General features: G+C 51.7%; 2 protein-coding genes and 6 non-coding genes across 8 annotated transcripts; 5 read left to right on the top strand and 3 right to left on the bottom strand.

Annotated features, from left to right (window-relative positions):
• The first annotated feature begins 80 nt into the window (after positions 1-80).
• TRNAI-AAU lies at positions 81-154 on the top strand. Its single transcript has one exon. It is a non-coding gene; the product is annotated as a tRNA-Ile (tRNA).
• Positions 155-940: 786 nt separating this feature from the next.
• On the bottom strand, positions 941-1,013 carry TRNAV-AAC. The gene has a single exon. It is a non-coding gene; the product is annotated as a tRNA-Val (tRNA).
• Positions 1,014-2,426: 1,413 nt separating this feature from the next.
• Positions 2,427-2,509, top strand: TRNAL-UAA. Its single transcript has one exon. It is a non-coding gene; the product is annotated as a tRNA-Leu (tRNA).
• A 1,102-nt stretch (positions 2,510-3,611) lies between these two features.
• On the top strand, positions 3,612-3,684 carry TRNAV-CAC. The gene has a single exon. It is a non-coding gene; the product is annotated as a tRNA-Val (tRNA).
• Positions 3,685-4,517: 833 nt separating this feature from the next.
• On the top strand, positions 4,518-4,591 carry TRNAI-AAU. The gene has a single exon. It is a non-coding gene; the product is annotated as a tRNA-Ile (tRNA).
• A 2,501-nt stretch (positions 4,592-7,092) lies between these two features.
• Positions 7,093-7,166, bottom strand: TRNAT-AGU. Its single transcript has one exon. It is a non-coding gene; the product is annotated as a tRNA-Thr (tRNA).
• A 4,871-nt stretch (positions 7,167-12,037) lies between these two features.
• Positions 12,038-13,116, bottom strand: LOC118673727 (histone H2A type 1-H). Its single transcript, XM_036344883.1, has one exon. The coding sequence runs from the start codon at positions 13,087-13,089 to the stop codon at positions 12,703-12,705; it is 387 nt and encodes a 128-aa protein (XP_036200776.1). The 5' UTR covers positions 13,090-13,116; the 3' UTR covers positions 12,038-12,702.
• A 256-nt stretch (positions 13,117-13,372) lies between these two features.
• On the top strand, positions 13,373-13,848 carry LOC118673734 (histone H2B type 1-C/E/F/G/I). The gene has a single exon (XM_036344889.1). The coding sequence runs from the start codon at positions 13,403-13,405 to the stop codon at positions 13,781-13,783; it is 381 nt and encodes a 126-aa protein (XP_036200782.1). The 5' UTR covers positions 13,373-13,402; the 3' UTR covers positions 13,784-13,848.
• Positions 13,849-15,292: the final 1,444 nt, after the last annotated feature.

The raw sequence follows: 15,292 nt of genomic DNA, 5'->3' as shown, positions 1-15,292 counted from the left end.
AGACATCCGTTAGTTCTAAGCACGCAAGAATGTCAGCAAACTTTTTATTTTCCTAAGCAAAAGCGCCCTCCCTTGTAGCTGGCCGGTTAGCTCAGTTGGTTAGAGCGTGGTGCTAATAACGCCAAGGTCGCGGGTTCGATCCCCGTACGGGCCAGGACGGCTGTTTTTCTCTTCCTCAACGTAATTTTGCTGCAGCACCTCCCACGTGGGAAATAGCCCCCCGATGTAAGGCTGGGATTAAATGTTGGCTTCATTTCTTAATCTTCAGCAGTGACACCAACGTTCTTTGTCCCCCTCTTCAAAGGAAGGGAAAACGAAAAAAAGAAAAAACCCGACTTGAGGAAAAAGTGGCATAAAGCCTTCCATAGACATTTTAGTGAAGAGGACGCGGGCTCACGAGCAGGGGTGGCCCCGGAGGTGAGAGGTGGGTCCGGCGGCGGCGGACTGAGCGCCACGAGTCTCCGCGAGTCGCTTATGCTTCATCCGCCTGCCGTCTCCTCGCCTGCTCCTCTTCAGCTCTGTCGGCAGCGGTGCTTTTTATGGTTAAAACCGTCACAATCAGACACATACATATTTTCTTTCCTTTTTTCCCTTCCTTCCTTCCTTCCTTCCTTCCTTCCTTCCTTCCTTCCTTCCTTCCTTCCTTCCATATCCAAGTCATGTATATTAAAAATGCCAGTTTTATCTCTTGACCCCTGTGCCTTTCAGTTCAATGACGGAAGGGACAGCAGAGATGGGGTTAAGGAGAGGCTGAGGGTGGGTGCGGCGGAGTCGGAGAAAGGCCCTGCAATGTATGGAGGTCATAACTGGTTAATAAAACATGACTTCTATTTTGAACTTTGTGCATCAATTCAGAGATGATTAGTGATGCGTGGTGAGCTCTATTTTAAAGCTTGCCATGCAGTGTCTTTATTGTAAAACTCAGAAAAGGTGACCAAGTTGTTTCCGCCCGGTTTCGAACCGGGGACCTTTCGCGTGTTAGGCGAACGTGATAACCGCTACACTACGGAAACGGGCTTGCTATTCCTTTTTTGCATTTCCAAATAAGTAAAAATTAACCTTGACTTTATCCTTTCCATGAAGTTTTTTTCTTCGTTTATTTTGTCTTGTTTTTTGTTGTTCAGACACTGATTTCCTTCCACACCCAGATCCTTGGCCTCCACAGCGTCGGAGCTGAGCTCTCCGTGACGGTCCGCGCCCGGGACATTTCAAGAATCATCTTGGCACGTCCGCGCCCACTCCCGTCCCCCATCTCTCGGTGACTGCGATTATCCCGTAGAAGCTGGCCGAGCCCAGAGGACACGGCAAGGACCTGGGGAGGGGGTGGCCGGGCCCAGTGTGCCCGCGAGGTGTGGGCAGGGGCCGCGAGTCGGTCCATCCGACGTCACACTTCTGTTCTGTTCTGACTCATGTCACCGACCTGGGACGTGTGCGCTCGTGTCTTATTCCCGCAACGTCCCACAGCAGGAAGGTGACCCGACTCTTCCTGGTGAGACACCCCATCTCCAGGGCCCCAGGCCACCTGCCTCCCACTAGCGTCCGAGGCTGACCGCCCACCCCACCCCGGAGCACCGAGCAGAGAGAAAGTGCTCGTCCCCAAAGGCGCCATGCCGATTGTCACGGTAAGTTCGTGTGTAGTGACTTAGTCACAGTCAGGTTGATGCCCGGAACGAGTCACAGGATTTCTCACAGCAGACGGGCGTCCCTTCCCGTCTTCGGGGGCAGGAAACACTTGCTGGGGGGAGTGTGTGACGTAAACACACCTGCGGGGGGAAGGGCCGCGGACGGGAGAGCGGGGCCTGCACTGGGCGAGCCGGGCGCAGAGCGGGAGCGGGTCTGAGAGCGCCCATCCCCGGGGGGACCCCGAGCTTGTCTTCCTTCCTCCTCCTCCTCCTCGCGGAAGCTCGTGTCCCGGGGAGTAGGTCACACGCATGGGCCGGGCCGGGCGCAGGGGACCCTCCTCTGTAGGAGCTTAGATTGAACCTGCGGTCACGGGTAGGGAAGGATCAACTGTCCCCAGACGAACATGACCATTTCCATTCCCATCCAAAGGCCTCTTGGGCTTCGGTGCCAATGAATACAAAGGGCCGATATTGTGTGACGAACTTTTCAAACCTTCTTACAGTTGAAAGACGTCACAGCATCACCGCGTGTACGTGTGCTATTGGAGCTTGGTCCTCAGCCGACCTCCCTGCGCCGGGCGAACCGTTCCTCCAGGGCCGACCTCCCTGAACCGTTCCTCCAGGGCCGTCTTTCCCGAGCAGGTTGGGCTCACTCTCTTTGACCACCTGGGGCGCAGGGCACCGAATGTCCTTCCCTGTTGCCTCAGGGGCAAATAGCTTCACAAAGTTATTCATAATCTTGCAAGAACTAGCAGGTCTAACTAGTACTAACTTGGTAATACTGAACAGGGAAGTGTCTCAGCCACCGGGATGGCCGAGTGGTTAAGGCGTTGGACTTAAGATCCAATGGATGTTTGTCCGCGTGGGTTCGAACCCCACTCCCGGTAGGTTGTTTGGAGTAGGTATTTTATGGGGGGGAAGAGGATGAATTCCTTGTGCAATACTAGACTAGGCCAGTTTCTAGTTGAGCCTTAATTTAGTCATTCCAATGGCTTTCTATAATTGATGGGTTTAGGTAATTGATATGTAACATAGTTCCTGACATCTCCGTATTAAAATCTAAGTTGTTTTCTGTGTCATTTTGTTTCTTTTAAAATCTTTTCTCTTGTATTTGAAATATATGAGCATTTTTCATGATTTGGATTTTTTCCTCCACTATCACTTTAACATTTATGTCTTTTAAAACAATTTTTAGTGCTTTCCCTAGGATTTCTTAATATACAGCTACAACTAATGCCTGCCGTCAGATACCATCGTGCTGGTCCTGTGTAGGTGAGAACTTTACTCACTCTTATGTTTTATATTATTGTTGTCATAGTTTGCTTTCATGTGCACTATAACTGTACAGCATGTTTATACTACTTTTGCATTATGCATTTATTTTTAGAGTTATTAAAATCTGTAAACTTAATATAATAATTATATTCTTAATTGTAATTAAAAATATAGTTAATTATTCTTAATTATAGCCAATTAATTAAGAATTGGTTATAATTCGTAATTAATAAAAAATTAGAGATGTCTCCAGGCTCTTGAGTTAAAATATTAAATCAACTATCTCTGCCTAGTAAGACCACGTCAAGTAATTTGATTTGATTCAACTTTATATTCTTTTCACTTTAATTCTATAGCTCACCTCATCATGGGTCACACTTTGTCCTCGAACCCTGGATCACTTATACAGTGCTATGTGTAGATTATAGCTCAATAAAACTGTGGGGGGGGGGGGAGGAGGAAGGGGGGAATATCATTAATTCACACACGAAAATTCTCCAGGATGCTTCCTTAGCTTTTAGTGCCTGGAATTTGTGTAATATTTTGATCCCTGGGTCAAGCCTTTGCTTGGTTATAAGTCTTTGAAATAAAATTTAAAAAGGGGGGGGAAATCCACAACAATGTGCCTTTTCCATGCCAGGCTGTGGCAAACCCAGGCCACTCAGGCAGTCTCCTCTGTTCTGGATGGGGGGGCACCACGGCCACTAGGCAGTCGTTTCCGTAGTGTAGTGGTTATCACGTTCGCCTCACACGCGAAAGGTCCCCGGTTCGAAACCGGGCGGGAACACGATTTTTCCCCAAATGCTATTTCAACATTTATAAGTTACAGAGCTCAGAGTTCCTACGCTTGCTCCTTTTTGGAAAGCAGGCGTTATCCTAAGACACCCGCGGAGTCACAGGGGTTCCGCACAAATTTCCAAAATTACGCAAAGCCAGGGAGATTCCAACCCAGGAGGTTCCGTGTCAGCGGAGGTGGAAGTCACACGCCGCACAGGGAAGCTCTCCATGGCCCATAGAGTCAGTGCCTAAGATCGCCCAGCACGTAGACAGCTGCACGTAAGGGGTCCATTCACTGAGACACAACACGGGGTAGGAAAGCAGAGAAAAAATGGGAGCCTCGTAGGGTCCAACAGAGAAAGGGAGCAGAGGCGACCCAGGGATGAGGGCTGCGCGGGCCCCTCCCCCGTGGACACCGGTCAGGCCCGGTTGGGAGGGGCATCTCCCCTGCGATCTCGACGTTTCTCCCGGTTCAGACAACAGCCCTGACCCTGGACGCCGATGGTCGTGGGTTTGGGGGTCCTTGTTCCTGGAACCGGATGGGGTCGCGGGCTCTGAGTCACGGTCGCACGGTCTTCCGGCCCCGTGGACCCCCGCCGCACTCGGGCGCCACCGCGTGTCGGACGCTCCGCACTGCAGCGCCGGACCCGCGCCTCCGCGAGTTTTCTCGGTTAGAGCAATTCCAAGTTTCCCGGGAGGAGCACGTTCCTCCGCGACCGCATCTCGGATGGCTCTTTTCTCTTTGTAGGAAAGAGAACATTTTTTAACCTTTTGTTGAAAAAGAACACACTGACGAGTCTCCTATGACTTTACAAAGGCTAAGTGAGCGCGCCCTCCCCGGGCGGCCGGTTAGCTCAGTTGGTTAGAGCGTGGTGCTAATAACGCCAAGGTCGCGGGTTCGATCCCCGTACGGGCCAGCTGTGAGTCCTTTTCCCGTGTTTTTTTTTTTTTAAATTTAATATCTATCTCATCGTGGACTCTGCTCACATCTGATTACAGACATTTCTCAGATCACCACCGCTGGGCGATAAGATTTGTCAGGTTCTTTTTTTGTTTTTGTCTGAGAAATAACGTAGGGGAGCTAGGATGGAGAGGTTGGAGAGAACACGGGACGTGGCCAGGCGGGCGCATTTAGGGGTCAGGGAAACGGGGCCTAGAGGACCCCTTGCACCGTCTGTGCGGAGCTGGACGGAGGGGTGCGAGAGAGCTGGAGAAGACCTCCCCTGAACGCCCACGGTGTGAGGGTGGCAGGTTCCAGCCTGCGGCCTCCGGAGGCGGGGCTTAGTGCTTTGTTTTTTGTTTTGTTTTCCTGGAACCTCACGCGGAGCTCAACCTGCAGTGACCTCTGATCCTTTCCTCCCAGGATTTGAGATTTGAGAGACAAAGGTGGGTGCGCGATGGGGACAGGATGGCCCGGCTCCTCCGCCTGCTGCCCTCCTCGCCCGCTGTCACCCCGCCCCCACCCCCCGGCTCCCAGCACAGTCTCACTCCTCGTCTGGCTGACGAGCGCGGGCGCACTGTGGAGAGGACACGGCCGATCCCGGATGACACAGTGAGGTCCGTAACCCTCAGCCGGGACCCATGGGTGCTCCACGAACCCAGGAGGGCGGGGCTCGCGTTGCTTGCGGGGTGCTGCCTCCTCCAGGCGAGGGACAAAGACCAGCTCACAGGCAGCGCCGGGGAAACATCCAGATATGAATAAAGGGCCCCTCGTACTCCATTGCACGTTAAGTTATGAACCTGCCGAGTTCAAGGGCAGAAGGACCGGCAGGCGAGGCCCCCGGGGCCCTGGGCCCAGGAGCAGCTGCTGGGACGCTTTCCGTGACGCGTTCAGTCCTGTGTTCGCTGCACATGCCTTCAGGGAAGCCTGGAATAAAATAACTGTACAGATGACACAAGATTTTTTTAAAATAATTGTTTATTGTTGAAAATATTACATATGCCCCCCCCCATTGACCACCGGAAAACACATATATAATTACATATTGTTTTTGTGATTAATCACTATGCTTTAATTATGTTCAATTTGTAACAATGATGAAATTGGGGGTCACCACAGCATGAGGAACTGTATTAAAGGGTCGCGGCATTAGGAAGGTTGAGAACCACTGCCCTAAGGCAAGGTGACATGGCTCGATATAACCCACTCTTTTGATTTCCTTGTCTCACCCTCTTTCTGCCTATAAAGCCTTCCATTTTGTACAACTCGAAGCACCTTTCTATGTACTGGATGGGATGCTGCCCTGATTCAATAAAGCCAGTGAAATCTTTAAATTTACTGGGATGAATTTTCATTTTTTAGTAGCTAACAATGTTGGTTGTCACAGGTTGAGACCAAGATCGCACTTCCAAGACAGAACTTTAAATGATTATTGCTCAGTTCATATTCCAGTTTTACCAGTCACCCATCAGCTAACCCATTACTTTCTTGTTTTCATTTTTTAATAAAATTAAATATACTGGGGTGACATCGGTTAATACATTATATGTTTCAGGTGTGCAGTTCTGTAATATATCACGTGTAAATTGCATCCTTCCATCACCATATATTTGGCCTCCTTACCCTCTTTATCTACCCCCAACCCCTTCCCCTCTGGCAACCACCATTCTGTTGTCTTTGTCTATGAGTTTGTTTTGTTTGTCCATGTGTTGCTTTATATGCCACATATGAGTGAAATCATATGGTCCTTGTCCTTTTCTGTCTGACTTATTTTGCTTAGCTTGATAATCTCAATGATTAATGTTTCTCTTTTGCATTGATGTTTCTCTTCCTCCCTCTCCCTTCCTCTTTCTCTAAAATTAAAAAATACACACCCATGTTGTCACAAAAGGCAGTATTTTATCCTTTCTTATGCCTGGGTAGTATTGCATTGTATATATGCACCACATCTTCTTTATCCAGCCATCCATCGAAGGATACTTCAGTTTCTATGTCTTGGCCACTGTGAATAATGCTGCAATGAACATAGGGGCATGTATATCTTTACGAATAAATGTTTTTAATTTTTTAATGTGGATACCCAGAAGAGGGGTATGAGTTCTTTATATCTTTTGGATATTAGCCTATCATCTGAGGAACTGTTTGCAAATATCTTCTCCCGTTTAGTTGTTTGCCTTTATGCTTTTTGATGGTTTCTTTTTCTGTGCAGAAGTGGTTTAGTTTGAGGTACTCCCATTCATTTATTTTTGCCGTTACTTTCCTTGCTTTTGAAACCCATTGTTTTCTATCAACTACAGAAAAGTTATTATTTTTCTCTTCATGCCAGTCCCACATACGGTGATGCAATTGTCTGTCAAGAGGCCTTCTACAATTGAAATAACAATTCAATCCAGGGCCAATCAGCTGTATAAATGCCTCAATGCCTCTGTAACTTATTTAATGGTATGTACACTATTGAAAACACAAAACCAAATAAGAAGGCCCCGCTGGGATTCGAACCCAGGATCTCCTGTTTACTAGACAGGCGCTTTGACCAGCTAAGCCACAGGGCCCCCTTTTAGGTAAATGTTCAGTTATATCATATTTGTAACTTTTTCTGTGAAATGTAACAATTTGCCCGACCTACCTGATTTTATGACAGAGATTTTATGACTGTCAGTATTTCTAAATTCGTTCTAAAGCAGAAACATCAACATTTTTTTAAAAATGCATTCTGTACTGCAATGTTTTTTAAAAATGATTTTAAATGGAAATGAAATTCCTATTCCGTGGAGACTGTCGCCATCTAGAGGAAATGCCGGAGACTGCAGCACATTTTAAATTTGTGTCTGTTGATGACGTGGAGCCGCTCCTGCCTCTCGGGGACTTTTCTGGGCGCTGGCGCTGGAACCGCAAACACCACAGAGCCGTCTTCTGTGGCGTCTGTATCCAGAGGGGGGTCAAGGAAGCAGGTTCACGTCTGGTCTCCAAACCCCAAACCAGTTCCGCGGCGGTCCGGTGGCCGCGCCCACGGCGCCACCTGCGGGGCGAACTCCCTGCCCCCGCAGGGCCGCCCTGCGCCTCCCGCTCCCACAGAAAAGGGCGCGACGCCGGTGCCGGGGATGCCGAGGGGACCGCAGCCCCCCCCCCCCGACCTCCCCCCGCTCCCGCCCCGCCCCAGCCGGGCGCCGCCAGGCCCCTCGGTTCCGGCCCAGCCCGGCCTCCGCTCCGCGCGGGGGTCGCGGGCGGACCGTCGTGGGGCACAGCTCGCTCCGCGCCTGGTGCTGACTCGGCTCCTGTCCTCGGAGCCCGTGAAGCTGGGCGGAGGGTGGACCGACCGTGTCCTGCTCCACGGACCCCGCCTGTCCCCACAAGCGGCCTTGCTCCTGGGCTGATCGCACCAAGTTGATCTCACGTATTTTTTTTTTTTTTTTTTACAAAGGTGACATTTCTGTTTTGTGTCCATACGTGATACATTTGCTATAGTATCTACTCGTATGTCTTTCAGAAAAGCATTGTGACTCTAATATCCACCCAAGTTGCCCTGTGGACGCCACATCACTGCTCCAGCTGCTGCGCGCAGGCTGGTGGCGGGCGACCCCGGAGTCTTTCCTGCCCGGTCCCTCCTGCCCTGTCCCAGGGATGGACGCACAGGCGCCCCGGTCCCAGGGATGGACGCACAGGGGCCCCGGTCCCAGGGATGGACAAACAGGCCCGGGTCCGAGGGATGGATGCACAAGGGCCCCGGTCCCAGGGATGGACGCACAGGCCCCGGCCCCAGGGATGGACGCACAGAGGCCCCGGTCCCAGGGATGGACGCACAGCGGCCCCGGTCCGAGGGATGGACGCACAGAGGCCCCGTTCCCAGGGATGGACGCACAGGCGCCCCGGTCCCAGGGATGGACGCACAGAGGCCCCGTTCCCAGGGATGGACGCACAAGGGCCCCGGTCCCAGGGATGGACGCACAGAGGCCCCGGTCCCAGGGATGGACGCACAGAGGCCCCGTTCCCAGGGATGGACGCACAAGGGCCCCGGTCCCAGGGATGGACGCACAGGCCCCGGCCCCAGGGATGGACGCACAGAGGCCCCGGTCCCAGGGATGGACGCACAGAGGCCCCGGCCCCAGGGATGGACGCACAGGCGCCCCGGTCCCAGGGATGGACGCACAGAGGCCCCGGTCCCAGGGATGGACGCACAGGGGCCCCAGTCCCAGGGATGGACGCACAGGCCCCTGTCCCGATGCCGCAGGTGACCGCCTGGCCAGCCCCCTTATGCGCTTGTGTGAGGGCCGCGTGGATACACAGGCAGGAGCAGAAGGGTTAGCTCCCGTGGGTTCTCCGCTGTCCACCCGCCGCCGGCTCCGCGTGTCCCTCCAGCCTGCCCGGCTCACGTTGCCCCGCTTCCGACTTCGTAATGGAGGAGGTGGGAGTGAGGACTCTCATCGCTGCCTTTTAAGGTTTGTGTTCACGTTCTTTAAAGACGCAGACGCTCAGCCGTCGAGTTGCAGCTTCAGCACATTCACGCTTATCGTTTGCCGCGTTCTTACTGAGGCTGATGTTTCTTTTCGAAAGAAACATCCCCTGAAGAACATCATTGAAAACATTGAGATGTCACCCACCGTTAGCGTTACTTTAAGAATTAGGGCCGCAGTAAAAATGGAGGCTGCCTTTTTCATGGTGGTGTGCAGGCGTGTACTGCAGACTAGTCAGTCTGCCGGGAATGTTAGACCTTGCAATAGTGCCTGCCCTCGCGTCCTATCAGCTTTGTCGGGGGAGAAAGTTAATGGCAGGAGCCTAATTTTGTTAATAATTTGTCTCCCCTCCCACTTAGGACTTGTATTTTGTTGTTGTTCCTGTGATCAGAACTTTTAAAAAAGTATTTTTATTGATTTCAGAGAGGAAGGGAGAGGGAGAGATAGAAACATCAATGAGAGGATCATTGATTGGCCGCCTCCTGCCAGCCCCCTACTGGGGGTTGAGCCGGAAACCCAGGCGTATGCCCTTGACTGGCATCAAACCCGTGACCCTTCAGTCCGCAGGCCTGTGCGCTATCCACTGAGCCAAGCCACTAGGGCAGGACTTGCACTTTTTGAGGTTAGGCTTAACAGGTCTTCCTGTTACTAGGTTATACATATTCTCTCAAAAAAATGTGTAGGTTTTCTTTTTCCCATTCGAGACATGGATCCACCTGGAGACCTAGATGCACGTCTGGTCTGTATGTGACATTCTGTTGGAGTGTCTTCCAGGGCCCAAAGCTTTGGTCTGGTGAGGGTGTCTGGTGAGGGTGACCTTGTTATCTAAGCCTCCTCAGTTTTATGTAATTGCACAGGATGCCTTTTAAAAAAAATCTGTTGTTTTCAAGTGCTTCACATTCAAAATAATCAAAATGCCAGGGGCACATGTATTTTGGGGTGGCATCCTCTATTTAATTCCCTCCCATCTTTCTCTCTCTCTCTCTCTTTTAATATCTTATTGATTTCAGAGAGGAAGGGGGATCGAGCCTGCAACCCGGGCACGTGCCCTGACCGAGAATCGAACCGTGACCTCCTGGCTCATAGGCCGACGCTCCATCATTGAGCAACACGGCTGCGCTCCCTTCGTCTTAATGCACAGAATTCCACATCCGTCGGTGCTGACCAGCCGCATGCGGGGCAGCCCGGGAGCGGTGGCTTCTGCTTATGGGGACCACTGGCCCCGCGCCTGGCGTCTGCCGTGGGCTGTGCAGGCCCCGCCACGTAAGAGGCAGCCCCGCAGCGCGGTGGACACTCAGAACACATAATCCCGGACATAGAAGCGATCACAGGGTCAAGAATGGCTTTAGATAATTCTTTCTCGTGTGTTTACAATGACTCTATTTGAAGCGATTTCAAACTTACTTGTGGGTGAGATGCACGGGAAATGGAATTTAGCTCCAAAAAACCCAAACACCCACCAACTTTATGTTTGAGTTAAATAATTATAAACATTTCCATGCCGAGACCGGTTTGGCTCAGTGGATAGAGCGTCGGCCTGCGGACTGAAAGGTCCCGGGTTCGATTCCGGTCAAGGGCATGTACCTGGGTTGCGGGCACGTCCCCAGTGGGAGATGTGCAGGAGGCGGCTGATCGATGTTTCTCTCCCATCGATGTTTCTAACTCTCTATCTCTCTCTCCCTTCCTCTCTGTAAAAAAATCAATAAAATATATTAAAAAAAAAACAACAAAAAAACAAAAACATTTCCTACTGTACTGACTCACAGACACCCTGAGTGCGTGGTTCCTTAGTGCAGCGTAGGCACGGCTGCTTTACACACCGAAGGGCCTGGGTCTGATCCCCGGTGGGACCAGTGACCACAGGATTCCCTCCCCCTCGAAGGCAAACTGGGGGTCCTTTTGTTTGAGATTTGCCTGCGTGGCTCAGTGGTCTAGGAACCAGGAGGGAGATCACGGTTCGATTCCTAGGTTGTGGGCTCGATCCCCAGTGTGGAGATAAAAATATTGTTTTTTAAAAAAGGGCCAATATAGACAATGCTCCATGTTGATCTTTACTATATATTTTGATTGACTTCAGAGAGTTAGGAAGAGAAATAGAAACATCAGTGATGAGAGAGAATCATGGATCAGCGGCCTCCTGCACGCCCCCCTACTGGGGATCGACCCCACAAACTGGGCATGTGCCCTTAACTGTAATCGAACCCGGGACCTTTGCAGTCCACAGGCCGACGAGCTATCCACTGAACCAAACCAGCTAGGGCACCATGTTGGTCTTTCTATTCATGTTAATGTACCTGTTTCAGGGATGCGAATGCAGTGCCCAGACTTCCCCCTGAAGGAAAGACTCACCGGCCAAGTGCAGACAGCTCCTTCCCGGTCCTTCCCACATCCAGTGATGGGCAATGTGGGGAGGTAAGGGCTGGTCCAGGGACAGAGCTAATGTGGGGGCACCTCTTAACAGACAATACTGGCTCCAGAGCTCCCTATGTTTATCTGGCCTGTGTCAGTCTGACACTCTCCTCCCTTCACAGATTTGGGGACCTGATAATCATTTTCCACTTCAAACTCCTTCTCAGCACCTGCTTCCATACAACCCAACTTGCCTCATTGCATCATGGTGTTTCTGTGTGGAGGGGTCTGTTGTATGTTATCATTTTACTCAACAGGCTTTCAAGACAAGCAACAAACAGACCTATGTATTAAATTACAAACCATTTCCCCTCAAATCTTTCAGGTTGTAAACCACATGCTAACATTAATACTATTTCTGTTTTAAAAAGTGGGTTGCATTCCATAGCTAATTTGTATTATCAAACTTATTATGTCAGAGATCAGGATTAATGTAATTTTTATTTTATTCAATATTTTTTGGTTTCAGAGAGGAAGGGAGAGAGAGAAGCATCAATGATGAGAATCATGGATTGGCTGCCTCCTGCACGCCCCACATTGGGGACACAACCCAGGCATGTGCCCTGACCAGGAATAGAACTGTGACCTCCTGGTTCATAGGTCAGTGCTCTACCACGGAGCCACACCGACCGAGCTAAATACTTGTGCATAATGTACACACCCCACAAAGTCCTATATTTATGGTCCCATTTCACCCCCATGCCCACCTTTGACCTCATAGCCTCATGGACTGTTCCCACGGGCCAAACACACTTCCTGTCAAGGCCTTTGCGTTTTCACCTCTTTGGCGTCCTCTTCCCCGAACATCTGCTGGGCTCACTCCTCTTCTCCGTTAGGTAGGACTCTGGTCATGCGGGGCCTTTACCTACAGCGTTTACCTCCACTCATTCTCTGTCTAAACAGCTGCATTATGCCTATTTGTTTTCCCCCCTGGGTTCCTAGGCGGGCAATTCCCAAGGTTGCATTCCTTGCTGTATCCTCACCTGCTGGAATTCAGGGCATGAACACAGCTGTCCCGAAGAAACAGGGCCAGGAATTTACCAACGTGGCTTCAGGAACGCCCGCATATTTTAAGTAAACAAATCAAACTCTAACTTTCCCTGGAGTTAAATGCTAAGTGGAAACTCCTGCCGAGAGAATAGGACAAGTTACCGTCCCAGCTTTTTCTGAAAGTGTCAGTGGCTCTGAAAAGAGCCTTTGTCGTCCAGGCTCCTAACGGGCTTTCTCCTTACTTGGCCTTGTGGTGGCTCTCGGTCTTCTTGGGCAGCAGCACGGCCTGGATGTTGGGCAGCACGCCGCCCTGCGCGATGGTCACCTTGCCCAGCAGCTTGTTGAGCTCCTCGTCGTTGCGGATGGCCAGCTGCAGGTGGCGCGGGATGATGCGCGTCTTCTTGTTGTCGCGCGCCGCGTTGCCCGCCAGCTCCAGGATCTCGGCCGTCAGGTACTCCAGCACCGCCGCCAGGTACACGGGCGCGCCCGCCCCGACGCGCTCGGCGTAGTTGCCCTTGCGGAGCAGCCGGTGCACGCGGCCCACGGGGAACTGCAGCCCGGCCCGCGAGGACCGCGTCTTGGCCTTGGCGCGCGCCTTGCCGCCCTGCTTGCCGCGGCCGGACATTCTGGCTACAAACTTCACTGCAAGGGGCTGCAAAAGTGAAAGTGCGTGGGCGGCACTTTTTATAAACGTTTGTGGCGCGAAGAAGCAGGTGTGTCATTGGTTCAGGTTTCAGCTTCTTCTAAACCAGTGAACGTGCAAGTTTGGGATTCTGGCGCTCTGATTGGGCAGAGCTAAGTTTTGAGCTTGCTCTCCGGAGCCAACACAGGGCTCTGGTTTATCACCTTATTTGCATGGGAGGTTCTATATAAACAGGACACAGCGTGCTCTGCTCTTACTTTTCCGCTCGCCCACCACCTCCGCTCAGCTCCCGACCATGCCCGAGCCCGCCAAGTCGGCGCCCGCCCCGAAGAAGGGCTCCAAGAAGGCGGTGACCAAGGCGCAGAAGAAGGACGGCAAGAAGCGCAAGCGCAGCCGCAAGGAGAGCTACTCGGTGTACGTGTACAAGGTGCTCAAGCAGGTGCACCCCGACACCGGCATCTCGTCCAAGGCCATGGGCATCATGAACTCGTTCGTCAACGACATCTTCGAGCGCATCGCGGGCGAGGCGTCGCGCCTGGCGCATTACAACAAGCGCTCGACCATCACGTCCCGCGAGATCCAGACGGCCGTGCGCCTGCTGCTGCCCGGCGAGCTGGCCAAGCACGCCGTGTCCGAGGGCACCAAGGCCGTCACCAAGTACACCAGCTCCAAGTAGACGCGCGCGCACGCGGCCTCACTCCTGACCCAAAGGCTCTTTTCAGAGCCACTCAGTCGTCAGTGTTGGAGCTGTAAACACATCGAGTCTGGGGGGAAGTACAGGCACTAAGTACTTTAAGGTGTCTGGACGTGAAACTGCTACGTACTGCCTAGGGGCATGTGCATCTAAATTTAGAAAACAAAACCGGCAGCGGACGGACACCGTGGTAAGGCACCGTGGTAAGGACCTGGTGAATTCCAAGGCACGGAGAGCTTGGGTCTCTTGTTGAGACACAGTGTTTAACTGCTTTTGGGTTAATTTTGGCGGTAACATCGAACTAAGTGGTGTTTCACTGACATCTTTTCTTTGCCTGACATACATTCTAGTATTTGTAATAGTAATGGAGGCAAATGTCGGGAAAGTGGCTATTTTATCGAGTGAAGGCTGCCCCAAATGTGTGGTGTAGTTTGTGAACAAATAGAAAGGGACCTGCTTTAAAATGAGACGGAGGGTCCCCACAGACGTGCAGCAGGGGAGCTATGGGCAGCAGGGCTCATCCAGGCGAACCCCTGAATCTATCTTCCTGGCCGCGTCCTCTGACTTTCCAGGGAGCGAAAGCCAGCCCCAGGGGCTCATTTCTTTCTGTAATAATTTCAGAGCCACAGCTGTGCTTTCACTGGCCCCAGCTGAACAAATGTGCCCTCAAAACAAACAAAAACACCCAAAATGGAGCTGGAGCTACTTACACCTCAAACCTTGAAGGGTTAAAGCGGCAAAATTACACTTAGACCTAACCTAGGGCAACACTGTATCCCAGAGAACTGCTTGACAGGAAAAGAAAGCAAACATTGTTAAGTACTGAGCTGATGGGTGACAGAATGAAAAGAAAAACACGTTTAGACCTAGCGTCACTGTTAACTTTTCTGTAGCGGCAGCAACGCCTTCCTGCGGCGGGAGTAACTGCTCCCCTTCCCTTGCCCCTCAATTCCTGTTTGTCTCCTTATCGGGACACGATCTGGGCTCCTGCCTTAGTGGTCTCAAGTAAATGTTTGCTGCCTCTCACTTTGAAAGGCCCTTTTATCTTTAAGCTAAATGTTGAGAAAGACCCACCGTAGAGCTCTGGGCATCCGCTTGTGAAACAAAACACCGGGAAACCAGCAGCGCATTCCTCTGTTCAGGCCCCAACGCGAGGCATTAATACATTTAAGGAAGATTAACGATGGGCAGGGCCGCCTAGACCCCAGGCCTGACTCGGGGTTAATCCGGCCCCAGGCAGTTCCAACCCGAAGCCAAAAACCTGGGTGGGGTGGGGTGGGGTGGGGGTGGGAAGAGAGGCCCCACCCTCTGTCCAAAACTCGCGGCCGGGCACCGAAAACTGTCCGGCCCACGGTTCCAGCGGGCACTGCACTGAAGTTTACCTTGGCCAGTCGTCACTTCCTTTTCTCCAGGAACATTTGGCCTGAAAAGGGCCTTCGGTTTTGCTACACAAAGAGAGTGTGTGAGTTCAATCCGAAGACATGTTTCAAA

The sequence above is a fragment of the Myotis myotis genome, unplaced genomic scaffold (genome assembly GCF_014108235.1).
Source record: "Myotis myotis isolate mMyoMyo1 unplaced genomic scaffold, mMyoMyo1.p scaffold_m19_p_18, whole genome shotgun sequence".
Taxonomy (NCBI): Eukaryota; Metazoa; Chordata; class Mammalia; order Chiroptera; family Vespertilionidae; genus Myotis; species Myotis myotis.
The sequence above is the reverse complement of the archived record's forward strand: the minus strand, read 5'-3'. Positions and strand labels throughout refer to the sequence as shown.

What these genes read in the sequence shown, in the direction of transcription:
- LOC118673727 (XM_036344883.1), bottom strand. Translation starts at nt 13,089, where the DNA reads ATGTCCGGCCGCGGCAAGCAGGGCGGCAAGGCGCGCGCCAAGGCCAAG.
- LOC118673734 (XM_036344889.1), top strand. Translation starts at nt 13,403, where the DNA reads ATGCCCGAGCCCGCCAAGTCGGCGCCCGCCCCGAAGAAGGGCTCCAAG.